Consider the following 22148-nt stretch of genomic DNA (forward strand, 5'->3'; position numbering starts at 1 on the left):
TCTCTGGAAAATGTTTAAAATAAACTTTTTAAAAAAATTATAAAGAAGATTTAGTTATCCAGAAAATTCTCTTAGGTGAAAGGCAGAATTGGCTGACACTACACGTGTATTCAACCCACAAGTAAGTATCAATGTTCAATGGAATGTTTGTGGCATAATTGGGGATAACTAAGTCACTTAGTTGCCATGTTTTTCTTCTTTTGATGTTACCAGCTATATAGTAAAATAGCAGGAAGTCCCAAGTTACCAAAGCTCTAAGCTGCTACTTACTAACAAGGTCCATTGGTGGTTCCTGTTTCACAAGCGAACGCAGCCCTTCAAGACTCCCTTGTAGCCATGTACTGACACGCTGCATTTTTTCATCTCTTTCACACAGCTTGTCTGTTAGATTTTTCATGTCATGCAAGGTCTCTTCACCATTGTCCACCAAGATCTAAAGAAATGGCATTTTAGGGTGTGTCAATATAAATTGCAACAACATAAATAGATACACATTCTAAGAGGATCATGTCCAAAATAAAAATATCATATATGCAAAATTGGTATCAGTCATAAAAATAAGTGCATGTGTACACAGCCAATTCACGAAGTTCTGTAAATAATCTTGGAAAAATGGATTATCAAGTGAGAAGAATAATGGAATGCTCACTGAACTCAAATTTTTAAGTGGATAATGGTAACCATGGTGGTGGTAGCATAAAAAGCTAGTTTCACCCTCAGAGAAGCACAGAGCTGCAGAGGAGATTCAGCCTAACAAAAGGAGCTTTGGAATCAGGCAGGATCTGGGTTGTAAATTCCCATACGTTCACGAACTGTTTGGTCTTGGGCAAGTTACATAAACTCTCTGGGCCTCCACAGCTCCATGTGAAAAGGACACTTTAACGCTTTCCTAATCCAGTGTTTTAATACTTAAATGAGGATTTAGTTAACCAGAAACTTTAAATACTTCAAAAGTGGCAGAGCCAGGATTTTGACCCCAGCCTATCTGACTCTGAAGTGGGGAGGGTGCAGATGCTGCACTGGTAAAACATGAAGAGGTAAGGAGTCCAGAACTGACAACTTTGTCCTGAAACAAAATGTGTTCATTTGGGGCATGCAAAAAAAAAAAAGTCTTTCCCACCTTAACTGAGTGGTAGAGTGGGAAGATAGTTTCCCAAAGAATTAAGATTTCATAGTGACGTTTGGTAAAAAAGGACACATTTTAGGGGGTGGTGGTCACAGTAGCATCTAGGACTGCAAGGGAGTAACAGAGTTAGCGTGAATTTCCACCCTGATGTGTGTGCATGCAGGTGCACACAGACATAAAAGCACACGCACTTATTAGGTAGGTTTTAGTTTTTGGAAATATGATATTTATATGGAGGCAACACACACACGCAAAACTCACCTTAACTGTGGTCTGAAATTCAGCCCACAAATCCTTATATTGTGCTAAAATAAAGATTTAAAAAATACAATGGTTACTGACACAATTTGAACATTTTAATAAAAGTCGTGTTATTCATTTTTGTTTTTTCAAAAATTATTTTTATCTAAAAATGTCTACTTCCAAAATGACAGAATAAGTGAATTGGACTTGCCCTCCCACTGCAAACAAATAGAAGAAAGAAGCAAAACATATGAATGAAATGTTTTCAGATATTGAATGGGCCCCCCAGGACTGTGATACCTGGAAGAAGAGAAACAAAGGAGGTGGGTCCTGCAATCACCCAGCTTTCCACTGGGGGGCACTTTCCAGATCACGGCACTAGCACAGCGGGGTGGTCTTAACACAGACACAAAAAGTTTAGCAAATTGAATCTAGCAATAGACAACAACAATAAAAGCTTTTGAACAAGTGGGCTTTATGCTTAGAATGGGAGCTTGGTTTAAAAGTCAAACTCAATCAGTGCAACTTACCACACGAACACCATAAAGGAGTAACACTAGCTGAGCATCTCAGTGGCTGTCTGAGCAGCTGAGGCCAGTCACAAAGGCACTCTGTGCCCACATGACTGACCATCCCATAAGTAGCTTGGACACCCTATAAGTAGCTTGGACACCCCATAAGCAGCTTGGACACCCGAGCCTGGGTGAGCCTCCCTGGTTGGCAACACTTTGTATGTGGAGTCACACATTGTTGTTGGGGAAATTAAGTGCATCCCTGAGAAGGTTGCACCAGGTTTCCTCCATACTTTGCCCTCTGTGCCTTTTCCCTTTGCTGCTTTTACTCTGTATCTCTCACTGTAATAACAATAATCATAAGTATAACAATTTTTTAGTCCTGTGAATCATTTTAGCTAATCATTAAGCCTAAGGGTAGTCCTGGGATACCTGATACTGTGCTATAGTTGCACAATTTTTTTGAGATAAAGACCTAAATAAATGGAGATATATACTATATGCTTGGATTAGAAAATACAATTTTATTAAAATGTCTTTTCTTCCAACATTGACTTATAGATTCAGCACAGACCCAATTAAGATCCCAGCAGGGGTGTGTGTGTGTGTGTGTGTGTGTGTGTGTGTGTGTGTGTATAGATTAATTAGGTGATTCTAAAATGTATATGGAAATCAAAGAATTTAAAATAGTGAACGTAATTTTAAAAGACAAGCATACAGGTGCAGAATTCTATTACCCGATGTCCAGACTGCATATGAAGCTATAGTAATTAAGACAATGTGGTATTGGTATAAAGTTAGGCATTTAGAACAAAGGAACAAACCCATAAAATTGATTTTTGAAAAGTTGCTGGGGTAATACGATGGCAAAAGCATAGTCTTTTCAAAAATAGTACTGGAACAACTGGATGGGCACAAGAGAAAACAATGAAATTCAAGCCTTGCTTCACATCATATGAAAAAGCTCACTTGAAATGAATCAGAGATCTAGATATAAACACTAAAACTAAAAAAAATGTACAAGAAAATATTCAAGAGCTTGGGGTAGGCAAAAATGTTTTAGGCAGGAAACGAAAAGTACTAACCTTAAAAGACAAAATAGGTAGATGGGCTTCATTCGAATGAAAAATGTTTACTCTTTCTGAGACACCGTGAAGAAAATGAAAAGCCAAACTTCAGACTGAAAAAGGACTCATTTCCAGAAACTATAAAGATTTTAACTCGGCCGGGCGCGGTGGCTCAAGCCTGTAATCCCAGCACTTTGGGAGGCCGAGACGGGCGGATCACGAGGTTAGGAGATCGAGACCATCCTGGCTAACACAATGAAACCCCGTCTCCACTAAAAATACAAAAAAAATTAGCCGGGCGTGGTGGCGGCGCCTGTAGTCCCAGCTACTCGGGAGGCTGAGGCAGGAGAATGGCCGGAACCCGGGAGGCGGAGCTTGCAGTGAGCCGAGATCGCGCCACTGTACTCCAGCCTGGGCGACAGAGCGAGAGTCCGCCTCAAAAAAAAAAAAAAAAAAAAAAAAAAGATTTTAACTCGATAATAAGAAAACAATACAAAGCAAGGAGTAAAAGATTTGGACAGACATGTGACAGATTGTATTTACCAAAGATAGCCCCACAATATATTCCATTCCACAAGTTTTTTTCCCTGGCATGATGCTGACACTTCTTCCATCGAGAGGTGGTGGCTATGACCCCTCCCCTTGCACCTGAGTGACTGCCTCAACCATTAGCTTATTATGAAAGTAACACTGACTGAGGCTAGGTCATAAGATGCCATGAACTTCCACGTTGTTCTCTTGGGATGCTTTTGGAACCCAGCAGGCCAAACAGCTACGTGGAGTGGCCATGAGGAGGTGTTCTGGCCAATGGTCTCCCTTGAGATCCAGCTGAGAGCCAACATTAACCTCAGACACAGGAATGAGTAAGTCTTCAGATGATTTCAGTTCCCGGCTGCTGAATTACCCTCAACCTTCGAGTTGCCCTGGCTGATGCCATGCGGAGCAGACATTTAGTTGTCTTCAACAAGCTCTGATCAAATTGCCAATTTGTGAGCAAAGTAAATAATTTGTCTTCAGCTACTATGTTTGCAATATTGTCACAAAAGATAATATTCAAATGGCCAAGAAACACATGAAAAAGTATACTCCACGTTAGTCATTAGAGAAGTACAAGTTACAATCACAATGAAATGCCATTACATACCTATTAAAATGACCAAAATATTAACAATTTAAAGCGTTTTGACCATTTTAAGTGTTCATGAGAATGTAGAGCAATGGGAACTCTTCATTGTTAGTGGGATGAGACACTTAACAACCACTCTGGCAAATTTATCTGGCAGTTTCTTATAAAGTTAATCATACATTAACCATATAGATTTCTTATCAAGTTAATCATACACTAATTGCTATATAACTCAGCAATTCCATTATAGGTATTTACCCAAAAGAAATGAAACCATGGCCATAAAAACACTTGTAAACAAATGCTCACAATAGCTTCATTCATAATTATCCCAAACTGGAAATAATCTAAATGTTTTTCGACTGGTGAATGAATGAACAAAATATGGTATATCTGTACAATGGGATTCTACCGTACAGCTATAAAAAGGATAAACTAATGAGACATGCAACAACTTGGATGAACCTTAAAACAATTTGCTGAGTGAAAGAAGCCAGGTATAAAAGTGTGCATACTCTGTCATTTCATTTGTATCTCATAATTAATGACAGAAAGCAGATCAATGGTTTCCAGGAACTAGAGATGGGGTAGGTGATCAACAGCAAAGGGATACAGAGAAAATGTTGTAGTCATGAAAATGCTTTATAGCTTGCTTGTGGTGGTAGTGGTTACAATGGCATGTACATTTGTCAAAATTCACTAATCTAAAAATGGGTGCATTTTTTGTGTGAAATCAATAAAATGGATTTAAATGAAGTGAAAACTTTATGTGTAAAGAGCACTGTAATGGTTAATATTGTCAACTTGATTGGACTGAAGAATGCAAAGTACTGTTCCTGGGTATGTCTGTGAGGGTGTTACCAAAAGAGATTCACATTTGAGTCAGTGGACTGGGAGAGGCAAACCCACTCTCAATCTGGGTGAGAACCATCTAATCAGCTGCCAGCACGGCTAGACTGGCTGAATCTTCCAGGCTTCCTCTTTCTCCTGTGCTAGATGCTTCCTGCCCTCGAACATTGGACTCCAAGTTCTTCAGCTTTTGGACTCTTGGACTTACACCAGTGATTTGTCAGGAGCTCTTGGGCCATTGGCCACAGACTGAAGGCTGCACTGTCGGCTTCCCTACTTGTCAGACTTTGGGACTTGGACTGATCCACCACTGGATTCCTTGCTCCTCAACTTGCAGATGACCTATCATGGGACTTTACCTTGTGATCATGTGAGTCAATTCTCCTTAATAAGCTCCCTTTCATATATACATATATCCTATTAGTTCTGTCCCACTAAGGAACCCTGACTAATACAAGCAGCCACACATTACTTACCCTCCTGAGCTATTAGTTGCCGAGACAAGTCATTTGAGGTGTGCATGAGGGCTTCTTGTCCTTTTCTGTATTTCTCTATGTTATTCTTCAAGTATAAAATGTACTGAAAATTAAAAGCATGTTATTGCTTTTAGCAGTTTAGTTACCATAGATAAATTATCATGTAGTCATTCAGCAAACATGTATAAATTCCTCCTCTGTGTCACCCACCATTCTAGGTACAGGGGTAACAGTGGGGAATAAAATATACCTTGGTCAGGATTCCATCCTGGGAAAGGAGATAAAGAATTCTGCTTCCTATGAAGCATTTCGCTTCAGCACTTAAATAAACATGGCATTCTGAGTATAATTTTCCACAAAAAGAAATTAGAGGGTGTTCTGTCTGAATGCATTATGTCCACAACAAAAATGTTCCTTATGCAAAATGTGTGTGCGGTAGATGTCACAAAGCAGTAATGCTGCCAGACTGGAGTTCAGTGTAAGACCTCAGAGAGATGATTAATTGAGTTAGGAGACTGCATGGAATTACTTACTTAAGTCAGACGTTCACTGGGTTGGGTGCCCGTGGTGGCAGTAGTGACAGGTGACTTTGAGTATTAAAGTCATGGATTTCTGTTCTGATCACCCAATGCCCAGAAACTCTAAAGTCCCAGGAACTCTGAAAATGGGGCTTTGGGACATAAAACTGGTCCAGTTTCAAGAAAGAAACAAATACTATAAACTATCCATAAAAATCTTAGAAATTGTGTTCAGTGCTATAGATGAGGTAGACAAGGGACTGTTACATAGACTGTTTCTAGGCATGTATTATAGGGTCTACTCATGTATCTTTGATGTTGTGTCAGTCTTTTCATAGCTTGTTTTCTGGTATTATAGTAAACAAAAGTAAAAGCCACCTTAGGCCAACTGCAAGACCTCATTCTTGCCCCTCTTTGAACACAGGTCTGCAGACTTGCCTAGTTCAGCTGGACTCTTGTGCTTCTCCCAAACTCTCTGTTTTCTTTCAGTCTGTCTTTTCATCTCCTCTCCACAGCTCACTCCTTCAAAGTTGTTTTTCTCCAGGGTTCTGTTCACAGCCCCTGATCTTCTCACTCAACACACTGTCCCTGAAGAGACTCATCCAGCTCCCAGGTGTAAATCCTGCCTCTACATTAATGATACCCAGTGAGAGTTCTCCTTTGAGCTCCTCACCTGGTGTGGCAAGGTGTCCTTGCTCTGGGGCACTGTATGTGTCTTGTTCAGATTGTTGCACTTAACATACTGAATTGTAATGATCTGTCTGTATGTGCATCTCTTCAGCTAGACCATGAGCTTCCAAAGGGCTGGGGCAGTATCTTACTTATCTCTGTATTCACTGTGTCTTGCCCAGTGCTTGGGACTCAGTGCATGTTTAGAGTAAAGAGATGCAACCAGCAAAACTGAGTGGTGAGTGAATAAGAAAACAGCACAGGGTCATTTGGTGACTAGCAGATGGAAACTGAATTAAAAAAAACAGGACCTTTGTAATCAGTCTTTCATCAACACATCCATCTGCTCACCCATTGCCAAAACAGCAATACAAATTCTAATTCGTTTAAGAAATAATCTATATCTTGATAGGAAGACAGTCTAGTGGAACAAATTGGTTTGATGGTATGTATCTAGGCTCTTTAGCAAAATTACTTTTTTTTTTTGAGATGGAGTCTCGCTTTGTCCTCCAAGCTGGAGTGCAGTGGCACGATCTCAGCTCACTGCAAGCTCCACCTCCCAGGTTCACGCCATTCTCCTGCCTCAGCCTCCCGAGTAGCTGGGACTACAGGCACCCACCACCGCGCCCGGCTAATTTTTTTTGTATTTTTAGTAGAGACAGGGTTTCACCGTGTTAGCCAGGATGGTCTCGATCTCCTGACCTCATGATCCGCCCGCCGTGGCCTCCCAAAGTGCTGGGATTACAGGCGTGAGTCACCGCACCCGGCTGCAAAATTACCTTTTCAAAGTACATTAGTACCTATTATGCCATTTTAGTTTATTAAAAAAGCATGAGTGGTGGGATAACTATTGCCATTTAACAGATGAAAAAAATTACCCAGTGAGGTTTAGGGATTTTCTTCATGCCATTGGACTAGTCACTGATTTTTTTCTAGCTATTAACACTTCTAAAAAAAATACAGCTTCAATTTACACATCTATAAAAGGGACATAATGTATTATCCACTTTTTAAGGTTACAGTCTTAAACATCAAATGAGACTGAATCCCTCTAATATTACAGGTATTGTGCAAAACACTTGGGGTACATTGATAACAGATCTTGACCATGAGGTCATTATGGATGACTGGAAAAAATGATTTTAGAAATTGTATTTCTTTTGCATTTTCAGTTTATAAAGAAGTGACATTGAACCTGTAAGTAGCAGCTATTCCCATTTTAAGAGGCCAAAACGAAGCTTACAAGTTCAGTGATCTGCCCAAAGTCACACAGTGTCACTGGTGAATGACAGACTCTAATCTATGTCTTTCAAACTAGAGAATATTACATAAAGTTTTGTTGTTATTGTTTTGTCACAGTATATAAAATGTAGGACTCTATGCACTTTAAAAATATGCTTTGAATGCAACAGTTCCGGGCATTAAAAATCAGTGTCTTATAAATATCTAATTATTAAATATAACATTTTAAAATGTTAAAACAAATAAATTTTAAGTATAAATAAGACTTCAATTGTAGGGATTGGATGAACAAATTCCTCTGCTATAAAAAGAGCTATAATCAGTGTGAAATAGACAACCTACTTTTTAAAAAATGGGCAAAAGTCTTGAACAGTCACTTCACAAAAAAAGGATATCCAAGTGGCCAGCTACATAGAATAGGTACTTCAACAGTGATCAGGAAAACACAAATTAGTGGGGCACCACTGTACACCCATCAGAATGGTTAAATTGAAAAAGACAGTTTTGTAAGAGTATGGAGCAACTGGTGCTCTCATGCATTGCTGGTGGGAGTGGCAATTGGTGTAACTCCTTTGGGAGACTGGTGGTATGTACTAAAGTGGGAGATATGCATCCCTATAGCTCTACAATTCCACTTAAGATGTACACTCAGCAGAAATATGTATGCATATTCACCAAAAAACATGAACTAGAATGTTCACAGCAATACTATTTGTAATAGCCAAACATTAGAAACTCTTTGAATACTCATCAATAGTCTAGTGTACAAATGCATTGTAGTCGTAGTCATATAATGGAATACTATACAGAACTAAGAATAACAAACTACACGCAACAATAAGGCTGAACCTCACAAACATAATGTTGAGCATAAGAACCTACACTGTATTGTTTTATACCTATAATGTTCCAAAACAGGGAAAACTAGTCTATGGTGTTAGCATGGTGGTACCCTTAGTGGGGCTGGTTAGTGACTAGAAGGGGCATAGAGGATATCTGGATACTGATAATGCTTTGTTACTTGATCTGGGTGCTGGTTACACAAGTGTGTTCATGGAGCTGTACACTTGCAATCTGGGTACTTTTCTGTGTGTACTTTAATCACCATTAAAAATTTGTCAAGAGCTATTCTCTTCTCTCGTAACTATTACAGGTCTAGTCAATTAATCAAAGCCATCATGCAAAGCGTGGTGCTCTTAAACTTACTTCTTTTAATTTTGTATTTTCCAGGAGCAGAAGATCTGCTTTTTGGTCATTTATATAGAATTCATTTTCTAAGTTCTTTAGAGTTTCAAAATGATCTTTGGTTTTTTTGCTTTCTTGATCTCGTAATTGTTTTAATTCTTGTTTTATATCCTCCTGCTCAAACAGAAAACCCCAAATTATCTCTGAGTTCAAAGAGTAGGGCATGAGGGTATTATACTGCCTAGGTCACATTTGGAGCCAGATTCTAAATTAATTCCTGAAGCATCCAGCAGAGAATAGATATTTTTCCTTAGAAAAACCTATCAACCCCACATTTATTCATGGACTCTAGGAAGGGGGTCTGTGGACTTCAAGATAAGAACCCCAGACATTGAGACAACTTCACAAAATAAAATATACAGTCAGCCCTCTGTATCTGTGGGTTCTGCGTTTGTGGATTTAACTAAACATGAATGGAATATATTCACAAAAATAAAAAGAATAACATCAACAAATAATACAAATAAAAGCAATACAGTATGACAACTACTTACATAACATTTACATTTTATTAGGTATTATCAGTAATCTAGAAATAATTTAAAGTATATTGGAGAATGTGGGTAGGTTATATGCAAATATTACACCACGTTATACAAGGGACTTGAGCATCTGTGGATTTTGATAGTCATGTTGGTCTTGGAACCTCCCCCATAGATATCCAGGGATGACTGTACCTTGATATATAAACAATCATTCGGCAAAAATAGAGAAGGTGAAATTTATTGAGGCTTTTAAAGGAGGACTTAATGTTTCTTGAAGAAAGAAGAAGATTACTTTATGAATTTTTCAGAATTCTCTATTGTTTTCTCTATTGAATTCTCTATTCAGTTCTCTGTTATTATACTATTATAAATTGCATGATATTTATTCATTGTATAATCATCACCAGCAGCATCTTATTAAGAAAATAGAACTGTATATATACTACACTTGTAATTTTCTCCTTCATATTTTCCTATATATTCCTTCATATTTTATAACATATTAAAAGTTACATTTTGAGGCCAGGCGTGGTAGCTCATGACTGTAATCCTGGCATTTTGGGAGGCCAAGGCAGGCAGATCACTTGAGGTCAGGAGTCCGAGACCAGCCTGGCCAACATGGTGAAACCCTGTTTCTACTGAAAAAGACAAAAATGAGCCAGAAGTCGCTTGAACCCAGGAGGCAGAGGTTGCAGTGAGCCAAGATCCTGCCACTGCACTCCATCCTAGACAACAGAGTGAGACTCTGTCTTAAAAAAAAAACAAAAGTCACATTTTGATATCAATGCATCTCAAAGAATGTTTCCATTTTAATTAACCAACTCCACATGCACATGCTTATCACCAACTATTGATTATAAATTTTTAAAAGGCACTAAACATCTCTTTACCTGCTACTAGTTCATCCACTCCCCCACCACAACCTTTGTTTCACTCACCCTTAAAAAGCAGAATCAAGTTTCTAACTTATAAATAAGAAAACCAAGGTCCACTCAGTGACTGTTCCACAATTACATGTTAGTCGGTTATAGTTGCTCTCTCTCTTTCTCTATATACATATACACATAAGTATATATATACACATATGTACATAAGTATATATATACAGGTGTATGTGTATACATATGCATATATATATGTATGCATGTGTTGTAACAAAGATTTTTAAACATTGAGATTGCACGGGTACATTTAACAAATGTGATTTCATGAAAACTTCAATGCCAGTTAAATATTACCATCTGTATATACCACTATTTTAATTTAAAAAAATGAATGAATGCATTGATCCTTTACCGTGTTGCTAATGTATCTTGAAAAATCCCTTGTAAACAGAAAAATATGATTGTTCAGCAAATCCTCCTCCTGTCTTTGTGCTATTAAAACAAAGAAAAAAAACCTCAAAAATTTAGTTTAAAAATATTAATCAAAGAAGTACCTAGTTTTAAAAGTCAAATTCTCTCACAAGGTTTATAACAAAACCCAGCTGTCAGGCGCTCCACATTGCAATGTTTAGTCCCGTATGACTCCTCAGAAGCAAACATTTTTCACTCTTTTTAGTTGTTTCTTCTTCCATTTAGTTCAATTTTCATTAAAAATAGGCATATGTGCCTATTTTTATTTATCATTTTCAGGCATTTTCTATTTACTTAGTCCCATTCCCACATCCTTCTCCTACACCTACAACCTCTATATTTCCTCCCTAACCTTCCTATGAAGTTACAGTTTTTGTTTAAATAAATTGTAACTATTTAGATCATTATGGCAATAAGGATTATCCCCAATGAGCCAAATGGTATAATATAATTATATTTTCCTTTTAGTATAACATTTTATTTTTTCTTGGAGTTAAAGATTGCTTTATTAAAAAATTGCTCAGTATTTCATGTACATATAATTAATTCATACCAACATCTACAACAGAACTGTACCACCTTTCAAATTTTATTTCCCATATAGTCAAACACATTAACATATCAGTTTCATTTCTCCCCTCTCCCTCAGAACCTCCCTCTGAGATATGCCTTCTGGAATCTTTTCTTTCTTTGTGCTAGATTTGCAGTTGACTTCTTGGGACTTCCTTTTGCATTTTTCTTTTTCTTTTTTTAAAGGTTTTATTCAACCAGAACGCTCTGCATTATTCTTATGTTGGACCTCCTGTTTCCTAAATTTCTTATACTCTTTTTCTTGATTCATTCCTTCTGTTTGTTGAAGCAAATTCTATACAGCTTCAGGAAAAAGAGTAAATGGGATAAATGTTTTGAGATCTTGTATATCTCAGTATGTTTCTATTCTATAATCTCGATTGATAGTTTAGCTGGGTATCTAATGTTGGAAATTATTTTCTCTCAAATTTTGAAGGCATTGTCTTATAACTTCTATAATGTTGCTGTTAAGAAGTTTGAAATGATTCTGATTTCTAACAGTTTGTGTGAGATCTCATTTTTCTCTCTAGGAGCTTTTAGGATCCTCTCTTTCTATTTTTCCTTCTGAAATTCCACAGTGATATGGCTTAGTCTTTTCTTTTAAATATTGTTTGAGGATTTGCTTGGACATTTAAAAATGGAAATCTATATTCTCTAGTTATAAGAAATATTTTTGTATTATTTCTATGATAATTTTATTAGTTCTTTAAAAACATGAATATATGGCTATATCTTGATTTATCATTGTCAGGCAGTTTCTATTTACTTTGTCATATATAGTAGAGGATAATTTAGCATGCTTACTCCCATTCCCACATCCCACACCCACACCCACACCCTCTACATTTCATCCCTAACCTTCCTATAAAGTTATGGTTTTCATTTAAATAAATTGTAACTGTTTAGATCATTATAATAAGGTAAGGATTATTCACTGATTTTTTTCTGTTCTTCTTGTTAGGTAGATATTTGGCATCTCAGAATAGTTTTTAAATTTGCTTACCATTCTCTCCTTTTCCTCATCTCCTTTTGTTGTTGTTGTTGCTCTATTTTTACAGAGATTTTCTTAACTTTTCTTATAATTCTCCTATTGAATTTTGACATTTGTTATTTATACTTTTAACTTCTGAGAGCTCTTTCTGTTCTCTAATCTTTCTTTCAAGCATATTTTCTTTTTTCATAAATGCAATATATTTATTTATCTAAGAATATACTCTTTAAAAGTATGCTTATGCTCTTTGCATTTTCTCTGTTTCCACCAAGTTCTCTTGTTCTTTCCATTTCAGTTTCTTTTTCACACTGGGTGCTTCAGATCTTTGTCTGATCCCATTTAATAGTCCTGGGTGAGCTTCAGTATACAGTGATCAGGAACGAACCAGCCATTTGAGGGGACCATCGAATGCTGGTGCTGTTGTGGGGCTTTTCCCTGAACTGTTCAGTTTCCTTAGAGGAAGAATACATTAGTCTCCTTCCTCAGGTTGGGGTAAGGGATTATGGAAGAGTTCACAACACCATTGGCTGGCAGCATTCATCAAGCTGAGCTCAGAGGGGGATCTCAGTGGGGATCTCAGTACAGTACCTGTCTTCTGCTCTCAACCATATCTGATACCTTGCAGTCTGAAGACTTCCGGTCCAGTTTCTTTGCCAGCATTGAGGAGGAGTCACTCAGCTAACTGCACAAGGAGGGGGTTTGACCTGGAGCTCTAATTGCTCTTTATAAAGACTTTTCAACCAACCTTTAGCCCTGTGACTCATCTCAGCTGTCATAGTTTCAGGGGACGCCACTGCCTGTGACTTTACAGCTTTGGGGGAAAGAACTTTTTGCCTACATGGTGCTCTTTTTGGCAGGCTCTTGGTATTTATATTTCTCTTTCTACTTCTATCCAATTACGTCTTCCCAAAATTTGTTGATATTTATTATCAGGTAATAAATAAATAATAAATCAGCAGATAGCAAATGTCTTATCTCTGCCAGTGTTTTGGTACTTATGGATTTGTATCTTTTTTAAAAAAAAAAAAAAACCTTTATATACATATTTGGGAGTTTTATGAGGGAACAAAGATATATGTATATGCTTTATCCATCAGATTTAACTAAAAGCTTTCTGTGTGTGGAGCCCATGCATGCCATTCTCTGTAAATGTAACTGCTGACAAGCCAACTTTCCTGCTCTTATGTTCCCTTTACTTCTTTTCTCCTGTCTTCCCCTCTTTTATCTACTTTCTTCAGCATTTTCTCCCCTTTGTTTACATTAAGAGGTTCAGTACTTGTAATGTATTACTTACTTTTATGCTCCTAGTGTTTCTTACATCCTTTACCTAGTACACGAAGGGATAGGAAGAATGGCTGGGAAAGTAGAAAACTGGGAATAGGCCGGGTGCAGTGGCTCACACCTATAATCCCAGCACTTTGGGAGGCCAAGGTGGACAGATCATGAGGCCAGGAGTTCAAGACCATCTTGACCAACATGGTGAAACCCCATCTCTACTGAAAATACAAAAATTGGCCGGGCATGGTGGTGCACACCTGTAATCCCAGCTACTCAGGAGGCTGAGGCAGGAGAATTGCTTGAACCCAGGAGGTGGAGGTTGCAGTGAGCCGAGATTGCGCCATTGCACTCCAGCCTGGACAACAGAGCGAGACTCCATCTCAAAAAAAAAAAAAGAAAAAGCAAGTAAGAGACCTATGGATTGTAAGTCTGGGTAAAAGTAGTAAGAGGCCAAGAAAACCTACTTAAGTTGACTACATGAAAACCTGACAAGAAAGTGGAAAATCATCTGAGGAATGGGAACCAGGTCAATTACCCATGTATTATTATTACAACATTCTTACATTTTTAAAAATCCACCCTCCTTGGCAATAATCACTATTCACTTCTGAATTTTTTTTATTCTACATTTGAATATACTGGAGTTCCATATGAATGTACCATTTTGACACAGGCGATTTTAATTCCTATCCCCATATTCGTCTTTGCTAACCAGTAGACAATTTTTCTTCCCATTCTAATCCTTTCTGTAACTTTTGGTCCTGGCCTTCTGATTCCCATGTGTCTTCTTTCATCATCTAGAAGATACAAATTCTGGAAGTTGTTCCCACTAAAAGACCTGGGCAGATTCCTTAGATAATGACCCTCTATTCCCCAAATGCAATACAAGACTCAAAATCCAAAAAGATGATTCTGGGCCAGGCACAGCACTTTGGGAGGCCAAGGCAGAAGGCTCTCCTAAGCCCAGGAGTTTGAGATTAGCCTGGGCAACATAGTGAGACCCTGTGTGTTTTTGGTTTTGTTTTAAAAAAAAAAAAAAGATTCTGCATATATAAACTTTGGACCTTGGGCACAGGGTTGAATGATTACATCCAATTTTTTGTGGAAAAAATAATTATTTTTATATTAAACATACATGATTATACTATGTAATGTAATTAAAAATATGCATACTTTCAGACATATTTCACATCCTCTACTAACTCCCAGATCTGAGACAAGCTCTTACCTATCTGTGCCTTAGGAGGAACTTAGTGAAAACAAATCTGAGGAGTGCTTACTCAATAAATGGTTAAAATCATAGCAGGAAAAGAGATATAATTTGCAAATTCATGGTAAGAAATAGAAAAAATTTCCACGTGGTAGCAAACAAATGAATTAGTTCTACTTTTCCCAAGTATAGAGAGAAATAAAATAATATAGTAAAGGACTAAGTGTTAAATAGTTTTTAAAAGAGAAAAGGAAAATTTTGACAATAGCAACAGTAAGATTGTAGTGTGGAGGAGAAATTAGTAGGTGAAGCAAAAACTAGAGAGTAGAGAGCTAAAGGTAATTGGGAAAGGTCGGTGAGCTTCACCATTGGCTTGCAACTGATGACCTGCCTTGTGTTAGAAGATGACAGTGAAATCCTTACCTGGGATTGAGTTTAATTACTAAATGCTTCATATGTACCTGTAATAGCATTACTGAGCTCTTGTAACTTTCTTTTTTTCTCTTTATACTCTTGTTCTGCCACCTGAAGTTGTGGAAGACACTCAACTAGTTCTTCTTGCTTTTCTTTGTTAATTTGTGTTTCCTTAACAAATATTTCCTTTAAAGAAAATAAAACCAATTGAGAAATATAATTTTGGATAATTCACACAACAATTTAAAGTAGAATGTAAGTTTTTTGAGGGAAAGAGTTTCATCTGTCTTGGTCTCCTATCCTGAGGTACATAGAAAGATATATGGCATATACTAATCTTTTAATAAATATTTGCTCCCTGACTCACTGACACTCTGACAATCCACAGAGTAAGGAGATTAGATTCAATTGGTTCTCTAAAGATCCCTTCTGCTTTAACCTCTTCTGCTATATCTCTATGAACACTACCATGTATACAGCCCAAAAACATATCTGAGAAAATTTCCTTCAGTAATATTTTACCAAAAAGAGGCAGATAAACAGAATACACTTCTAAGAAATGCTGGATGTGAGAAATGGGAAGAGGATAGAAGTAATTGGATATAACGTTAAAATAAATGGGTAAAAAGTGCCCAAAGCAAAACATGAAGATGCCTGCCTACTTATTGAAACTCAAGTTTTGTTTAGTTTCAAATGGAATAATAGTTAGACCTTTCTTAGCAAATCAGAATGGATTTTAAATGGTGACTAAGGCAGAGACCACCAGCTGATGTTTAATATTTGTTCTCTTCTCCTTCAATATGAGGGCTCCTGAGTTTCAGCTGAGCACATGGCTTCTGGCTAGAGTGTGGTTTCCAGGCTTCCCTTGCGGATGGGCGTGACCAAGGAGTTTGTGAACGGAAGTCATTTGTGCCACTTCTGGGCTCTGCTCCTGCAACAGGAACGGCTGTGTGCTCCCCCGGTCCTTTCTTCCCTCCCCTGGCCAGAGGAGAATGAGAATGGAAGCTACTCCTTGACACACAGATGTTAGGCTCATGCTGAGAATGGCAGAGCCACCCTGCCAGCCCTGGACCCCTTCCCAATGGCCTGGATTGGGAAAGAGAAACAAACATCTCTCTTGCTATAATGACCCCTTTGAGCATTTTCTCGACTAGATGCTCAGACTCACAAAATTTGATTAGGCTACACTTGACCCCGTTTACTCTTAAAAACTTTCAGTTTTAGTTTTCATTTTTGTCCAAGTCGTATGCACACATAATTGGAAGGAAATGCTAAATTTTAGCAGGGCAGTGCCAGGCATGCTTTCCTATTGGGAGGTGTCTGCACAAAGACAGCAGACCAGTGGCTTCATCTAAAGTGATAATTTAGATGCAAAAGAGAGAGACTCACACAGGTGGGGTTATAGCCTCTCTGGCTTAGAAACCCCATGTTCATACAGGAACTAGTATCTCTTGGACACACCTTCCAGGTTTCAAAGGGCATACCCACTTAAGACAGCCACCAAACCCAGGGAAGCCCAATGCCACAGTTTCCCGTGGGTTATTTTTCCAGTCAAGATGCAGCGTACAAATCAGGAGTCATTGTTATACAAGCAATGTTGCTTCATAATACAGCTGATATTCTACCTTCATCAGGCTATTAGGGGAAGGAGCCAGGAAGTTAACCCAGGGCCAGTTTCCCAATAAAAAAAGGAAAGAGGGTTGTTAACCCTTTTCACATCTTGCTTATGCTCACCATGTTTTAGTATATCTTTGATAGAATAGTTTTCTTGCACCTTAACTAATACATTCATATGCTGGCTGATGTATCTCCTCCCAAATTGCCATTAGCATCATTATGAATAAATACAAAGAAGCTAAAATGCATAGAAAAATACCATAATTCAAAAATATCATAACGCAGAAGCAGGAGTACATTTCTCCAGACTTCAACATTTAGGCAGGTTGAGTTAAGAAACTCAATCCAGCCAGGCGCGGTGGCTCGTAATCCAAACACTTTGGGAGGCCGAGGCGGGCAGATCATGAGGTCAGGAGATCGAGACTATCCTGGCTAACATGGTGAAACCCTGTCTCTACCAAAAGTACAAAAAAATTAGCCGGGCGTGGTGGCATGCACCTGTAGTCCCAGCTACTCGGAGGCTGAGGCAGGAGAATCGCTTGAACCCAGGAGGTGGAGGTTGCAGTGAGCCAAGATCGCACCACTGCACTCCAGCCTGGGCAACAGAGTGAGACCCCGTCTCAAAAAAAAAAAAAAAAAAAAGAAACTCAATCCTGTATTATCCATATTATGTTTTTTAAAAAGAATAGCCTGTAAATACAAGTTTGTATGTACATGCATTAATTCATCCCCATTGCCTGCACGCAGCTCAGATTCCCAGGGCTGCCCTGGGAACCATTGTCTTGTTCTGTGCTCTGAAAGAGACTGTAGGGTACCAGGTTCAGTGTAGCAAGTTGTTGCTTGCCTGTGGGCTCAGGTTGTTGGAGTGGGGCAGCCAGTCAGGTTCACATGATCTTCAGATCCTTCCATATGCTTTCTCATGGTCTCTGATTCCTGAGCCACATGCACATTTTAGAGGTCAGTGATGACAGGCTCCAGTTTCTGCTCCAGATCCCCCATCTCCCTGAAGTTGGAGCGTTGGAAAAGAGAGACCAATGCAGATTCCAGTCCACCCCCGCTCATCCTGTGAGTTCCGGTTTGTTTTTGCTTCCATTCACTTCCTGTTGGTCTTTCCATCCCAAGTACCTGCCCTGCTGACTTCAGGCCCCAGCACCAGATGTAAAGCTGACAGTCTCACCAGACTGTGTAACTAGATACCACAGTTGCAGGAGGTCAAGTCCTGTAATAAACCCGTTTTCTGGTGGCTGTGCTTCTCTGATCAAATTCTGACAGACACAGGGCTGTAGGACCCAGAAAAGCGAATGGTCCTTGGCCTGGGCTTGTCCATGCAATATCAGGATGATGTGCAAAATCTGTGGAAAGCTCTTATAGAAGATTTACAATGGAGGGCCCGGGATTGGAGCCAGGCCTATGGAAAAGTCAGTCACAGCACTGCCTTGTCAACAACACATCCCAACACTGGGACGTTTATACTATGAACCAGTGACTAATCTAACTACTATTCAGGGCTGCTTTCCTTCAAATTTATGGGTTACGGACCCAAATGGTAGTGGGACTTCTTGCTATTCAACCTAATGATTTTGCTTTTCCTCCCCGTGACTTTGGGTTCTGTTGATTTAGAGATACTACTGGGGAAAAAAATGGTTCCACCAGGGGCACGACAAGAGTTTCGTAAACCACTACGTGAGGTTGCGTCCTAATTTTGGGCTCCTCATGCCACTGAATCAAAGGCAGAAATGGGATTACAATGTGCCTGAGGTTGTTGGTGGTGATTATCAAGGGGAAATCGGGTTATTGCTATGTAATAACGGTGCACAGGCTGCCACTGGCCTATCCCTTTGTGTGAATTAGGCACGCAGTGAGCACACAGCCTGGCAAGCCGAGCGCAGGCTGGAGACCTGTCTGTAGTGGTTTTGCAGTTGATTTTCTTGGGTCCTGTGATCTACCAGTCATCTCATCTGCCAAGTCTTATGCTTCTATTTTACGTATCTTGCCAAATTACACTGTAGAAACTTGAGTAAAAAGTTAAATAGGATCCTTATTCCTTATCCTATTCATGACTCAAAGGGGATTGCCCTCATTGTTTTACCAGTAGGTATGATGGTAAAATTATCAAACATATCTGAGATGCTGACCGCTTCTTAACACCTCTTTGGTTACCATTTTGGTTCAAGCCACCTTCATTCTAACTTGGGTTATTGCTTTAGGTCCCTAATTGTTCTTCCTGTGTCCACCCTTTTGTTTCCTAAATTCTACTCAACATAGAAGCTAGAGTGATCCTATTTAAAGGAAAAACTCAGATTATCTCAGCCCTCCACTCAGAACCCTCCAATGGCTTTCTAGCCCAGACAGAGCAAAGGACAAAGTACTTCTGATGGCCTATAAGGGTGTGCCTGATGCTCCACTTGGATCTCCCCTTGAAGGCGGACTCGCCACACCATTGTGAGGAATGTGGTTAGCTCACACCTCCAATAGTTGGCTCCTTCAGGGTAAGCTCAGCTATCTAGCCAGTATCATGCTCCTTTGGGACAGTCCCCATTCAATGACTAAGCAAGGAGGTGATACAAGGATGCATCCAGCCATTTCTGCCGAAGCCAGGCCTCTTCTAACAGGCAATCCTTGCTCCGGAGCCTCTTCTAATAGGCAATCCTTGCTCCGGAGCTCCCCAGAGGTTACATAATGGCCTGACAGCTTTCCCTGCCCAATCTTGTCACAGATACTTCTCCCTAATATACCTTATCAGTCCTAATTCCATCTCAGCATCTGCTTCCTGAAGAAGACTCCCACCACGCCTGGCACTCCCAGCTCTTATTCAGCAACCCCACCCCCTTGTGATTCCTTAGATAGGAGGGTCCTGCCTCAGGCCCTTCCTGCCTAGCATGCCCTCTGCCTGGAGCCATCTCCTGCAGACATCTGCAGGGCACCCTTCCTCATATTCAGGGCTGGACCCTTCTCTGACTACCCCTATTTACAACAGCACACACACCATATCACGTGCACTCTCCCTGTCCCACTTCCCTGCCTGATTTTTCTCTATGGCTTTTATAACCATCCAATATACTACTTGTTCTACTTGTTTCTCTCATTTATTTTCATTCTCCCGTGTTAGATAGTAAGCTCCATAAAGGCAGAGTTTTTGCCTGTTTTGCAGCATTTAGAAGAATGCCAGGCACCTAGACTAATGCTTTCCACCCCGCCTCTTCTACCCTCTCACCCCTTTTCTTCTAACATTGTAGTCATTTGTGTCATGCTTTCTTTCCTTTGTTTGTTCTCCGAGTTGCGGGGTTTCTGTTTCACCTCTTCCTGTTTTCTGGCCATCACCTTCTGATATCTCTTGCCTAAGTTCCTACATTTCCATACTAATAATTTTCCTTTGTACTGCTATTAAATTATTTTTTTAAATTCATAGAAGAATGTTTGATCATAGTTTTTTGTTTGTTTCTTTCTTTTTGAGGCGGAGTCTCACTCTGTCGCCCAGGCTGGAGTGCAGTGGTGCGATCTCGGCTCACTGCAATCTCTGCCTGCTGGGTTCAAGTAATTCTCTGCCTCAGCCTCCCTAGTAGCTGGGATTACAGGCGTGTGCCACCACGCCTGGCTAATTGTTTTGTATTTTTAGTAGAGAGAGGGTTTCACTATCTTGGCCAGGCTGGTCTTGAACTCCTGACATCGTGATCCACCTACCTCGGCCTCCCAAAGTGCTGGGATTACCGGCATGAGCCACTGCGTCTGGCCTGATCATAGTTTTTATTTGTTCCATGCCACCATTTTTTCTGAGTGTTCTTATTTGTTGGAAAGTTTTGTTCCTCTTTTCAGTTGTTTTTCTCCTAGTATTTTTGTATGAAAAATGTGACTACTTTCTTTTGGTTACTAATATTATTAATAGAAATAATTGGTTATCCTTGGGCCAGACATCTGCAGAGGGTTTCTGCAGGATGTGGCAGGATGGGATGGGGTCGGGGAAGACAACTTGGATCAGATAAGACTCTAAACTAGGAAATTTTCGAACTCCCTATTTTCGTCCTGCGGTATGAGACTATTTCCTTCAAATAAAGCCCCTCTTTGGTGTAGCCAAGACCTCTTCTTCCTTTTCAAACCTAATTAAGCTCAGGAAGGCTTCTACCACCATCCCTATTCTCAGCTGCTCTGCTAATGGCTGCCTCTGGGGTAATACCATCGCCTTGAAAAGGTGCATTTTTTTTATTGTGTTTCTGTGGACCTGGCACTTCTGGGTACTTTCAGTGCCTTTTCTCTCCACCTCCCCCAGCATCCATGCCCTGTTCTATCTCAGGTTGGCTTTTGGCAGTTCCCAAGGCAGCATGATACCCTCTTTTTAAGGAGCACGTCTGAGATTGACTTTACTAATCTCCCTTGCCCCAGCTATTTTCAAGCCAGCTCCAAATGGCTCCCTACACAACTCCACCTGTCTCCAAGGCCGTTGCCAACAGTTCTACATAATTTGAAGTGTGATTATTATTATTATTATTTTGCTGAAAAAATATTTCTTATTGCTCTGCTTCCTCTTCAGGAAAAGAAGAAAGATCCAAAATAAAATTGTAACCTTTTTCATACTAGAATATTTATTTTACATTTAACTGATTAGAATAGCATGAAATAGTATTCCCCCTCCCCCTCATGTAGTCATCCAAAAGTATTCTTAGATGCAAAATAAAATTTACCTGATACTTGCTTAACTCTTTGATTAACATTTTTTCTTTGTTAACAAATGCTTTCTCTTCTTCTTTCAATTCTATTGTAAGTTTTTCAATCTGTGCCACAAAGTCATTGATCTCCTTTTCTCTGAGACTGGTCTAATTAGAGAAAAATGAGAATTTGTCATTTCTCTTGTAGTGATCAGCCTTACATTTTCAAATAACCAGGAAATTAATATCTCTTTGCATGAGACCTGCTTCTGATTTCAGTTCATATAATTTCTCAGCAACCACTGAGAGTAATATTTTTTCCTCCAGAAATTAAGTTCTTCACCAAATGATATTTTTATAAATATGACATGAGGAGTGGGGAGGGTAGAGGACAGTGGGTGAGCAGAGGGTAAATATAAAAGCTTAAAAAAATTATACATGCGCTCATATTTTTAGAGGTAATTCCCCTAAAGACTAACCTCAAGTAAGTTTCTGGTTACATGCTTCAAAAGCAT

At 39.2% G+C, this 22148-nt stretch overlaps 1 protein-coding gene across 1 annotated transcript in view; it reads right to left on the minus strand.

Moving 5' to 3' along the window:
• The window catches only part of CCDC175 (coiled-coil domain containing 175), a 62523-nt gene that overhangs the window by 6309 nt on the left and 34066 nt on the right, over positions 1-22148 (minus strand). The window contains exons 13-19 of the mRNA XM_015143798.3: positions 21670-21801; positions 15424-15562; positions 10855-10934; positions 9035-9187; positions 5400-5502; positions 1388-1431; positions 271-433 (exon numbers count right to left, since the gene is read on the minus strand). Of these exons, the coding sequence (XP_014999284.3) occupies positions 271-433; positions 1388-1431; positions 5400-5502; positions 9035-9187; positions 10855-10934; positions 15424-15562; positions 21670-21801 (814 nt within the window). The remainder of the gene's footprint in view (positions 1-270; positions 434-1387; positions 1432-5399; positions 5503-9034; positions 9188-10854; positions 10935-15423; positions 15563-21669; positions 21802-22148) is intronic.

The sequence above is a fragment of the Macaca mulatta genome, chromosome 7 (genome assembly GCF_049350105.2).
Source record: "Macaca mulatta isolate MMU2019108-1 chromosome 7, T2T-MMU8v2.0, whole genome shotgun sequence".
In the NCBI taxonomy this organism is placed as follows: domain Eukaryota; kingdom Metazoa; phylum Chordata; class Mammalia; order Primates; family Cercopithecidae; genus Macaca; species Macaca mulatta.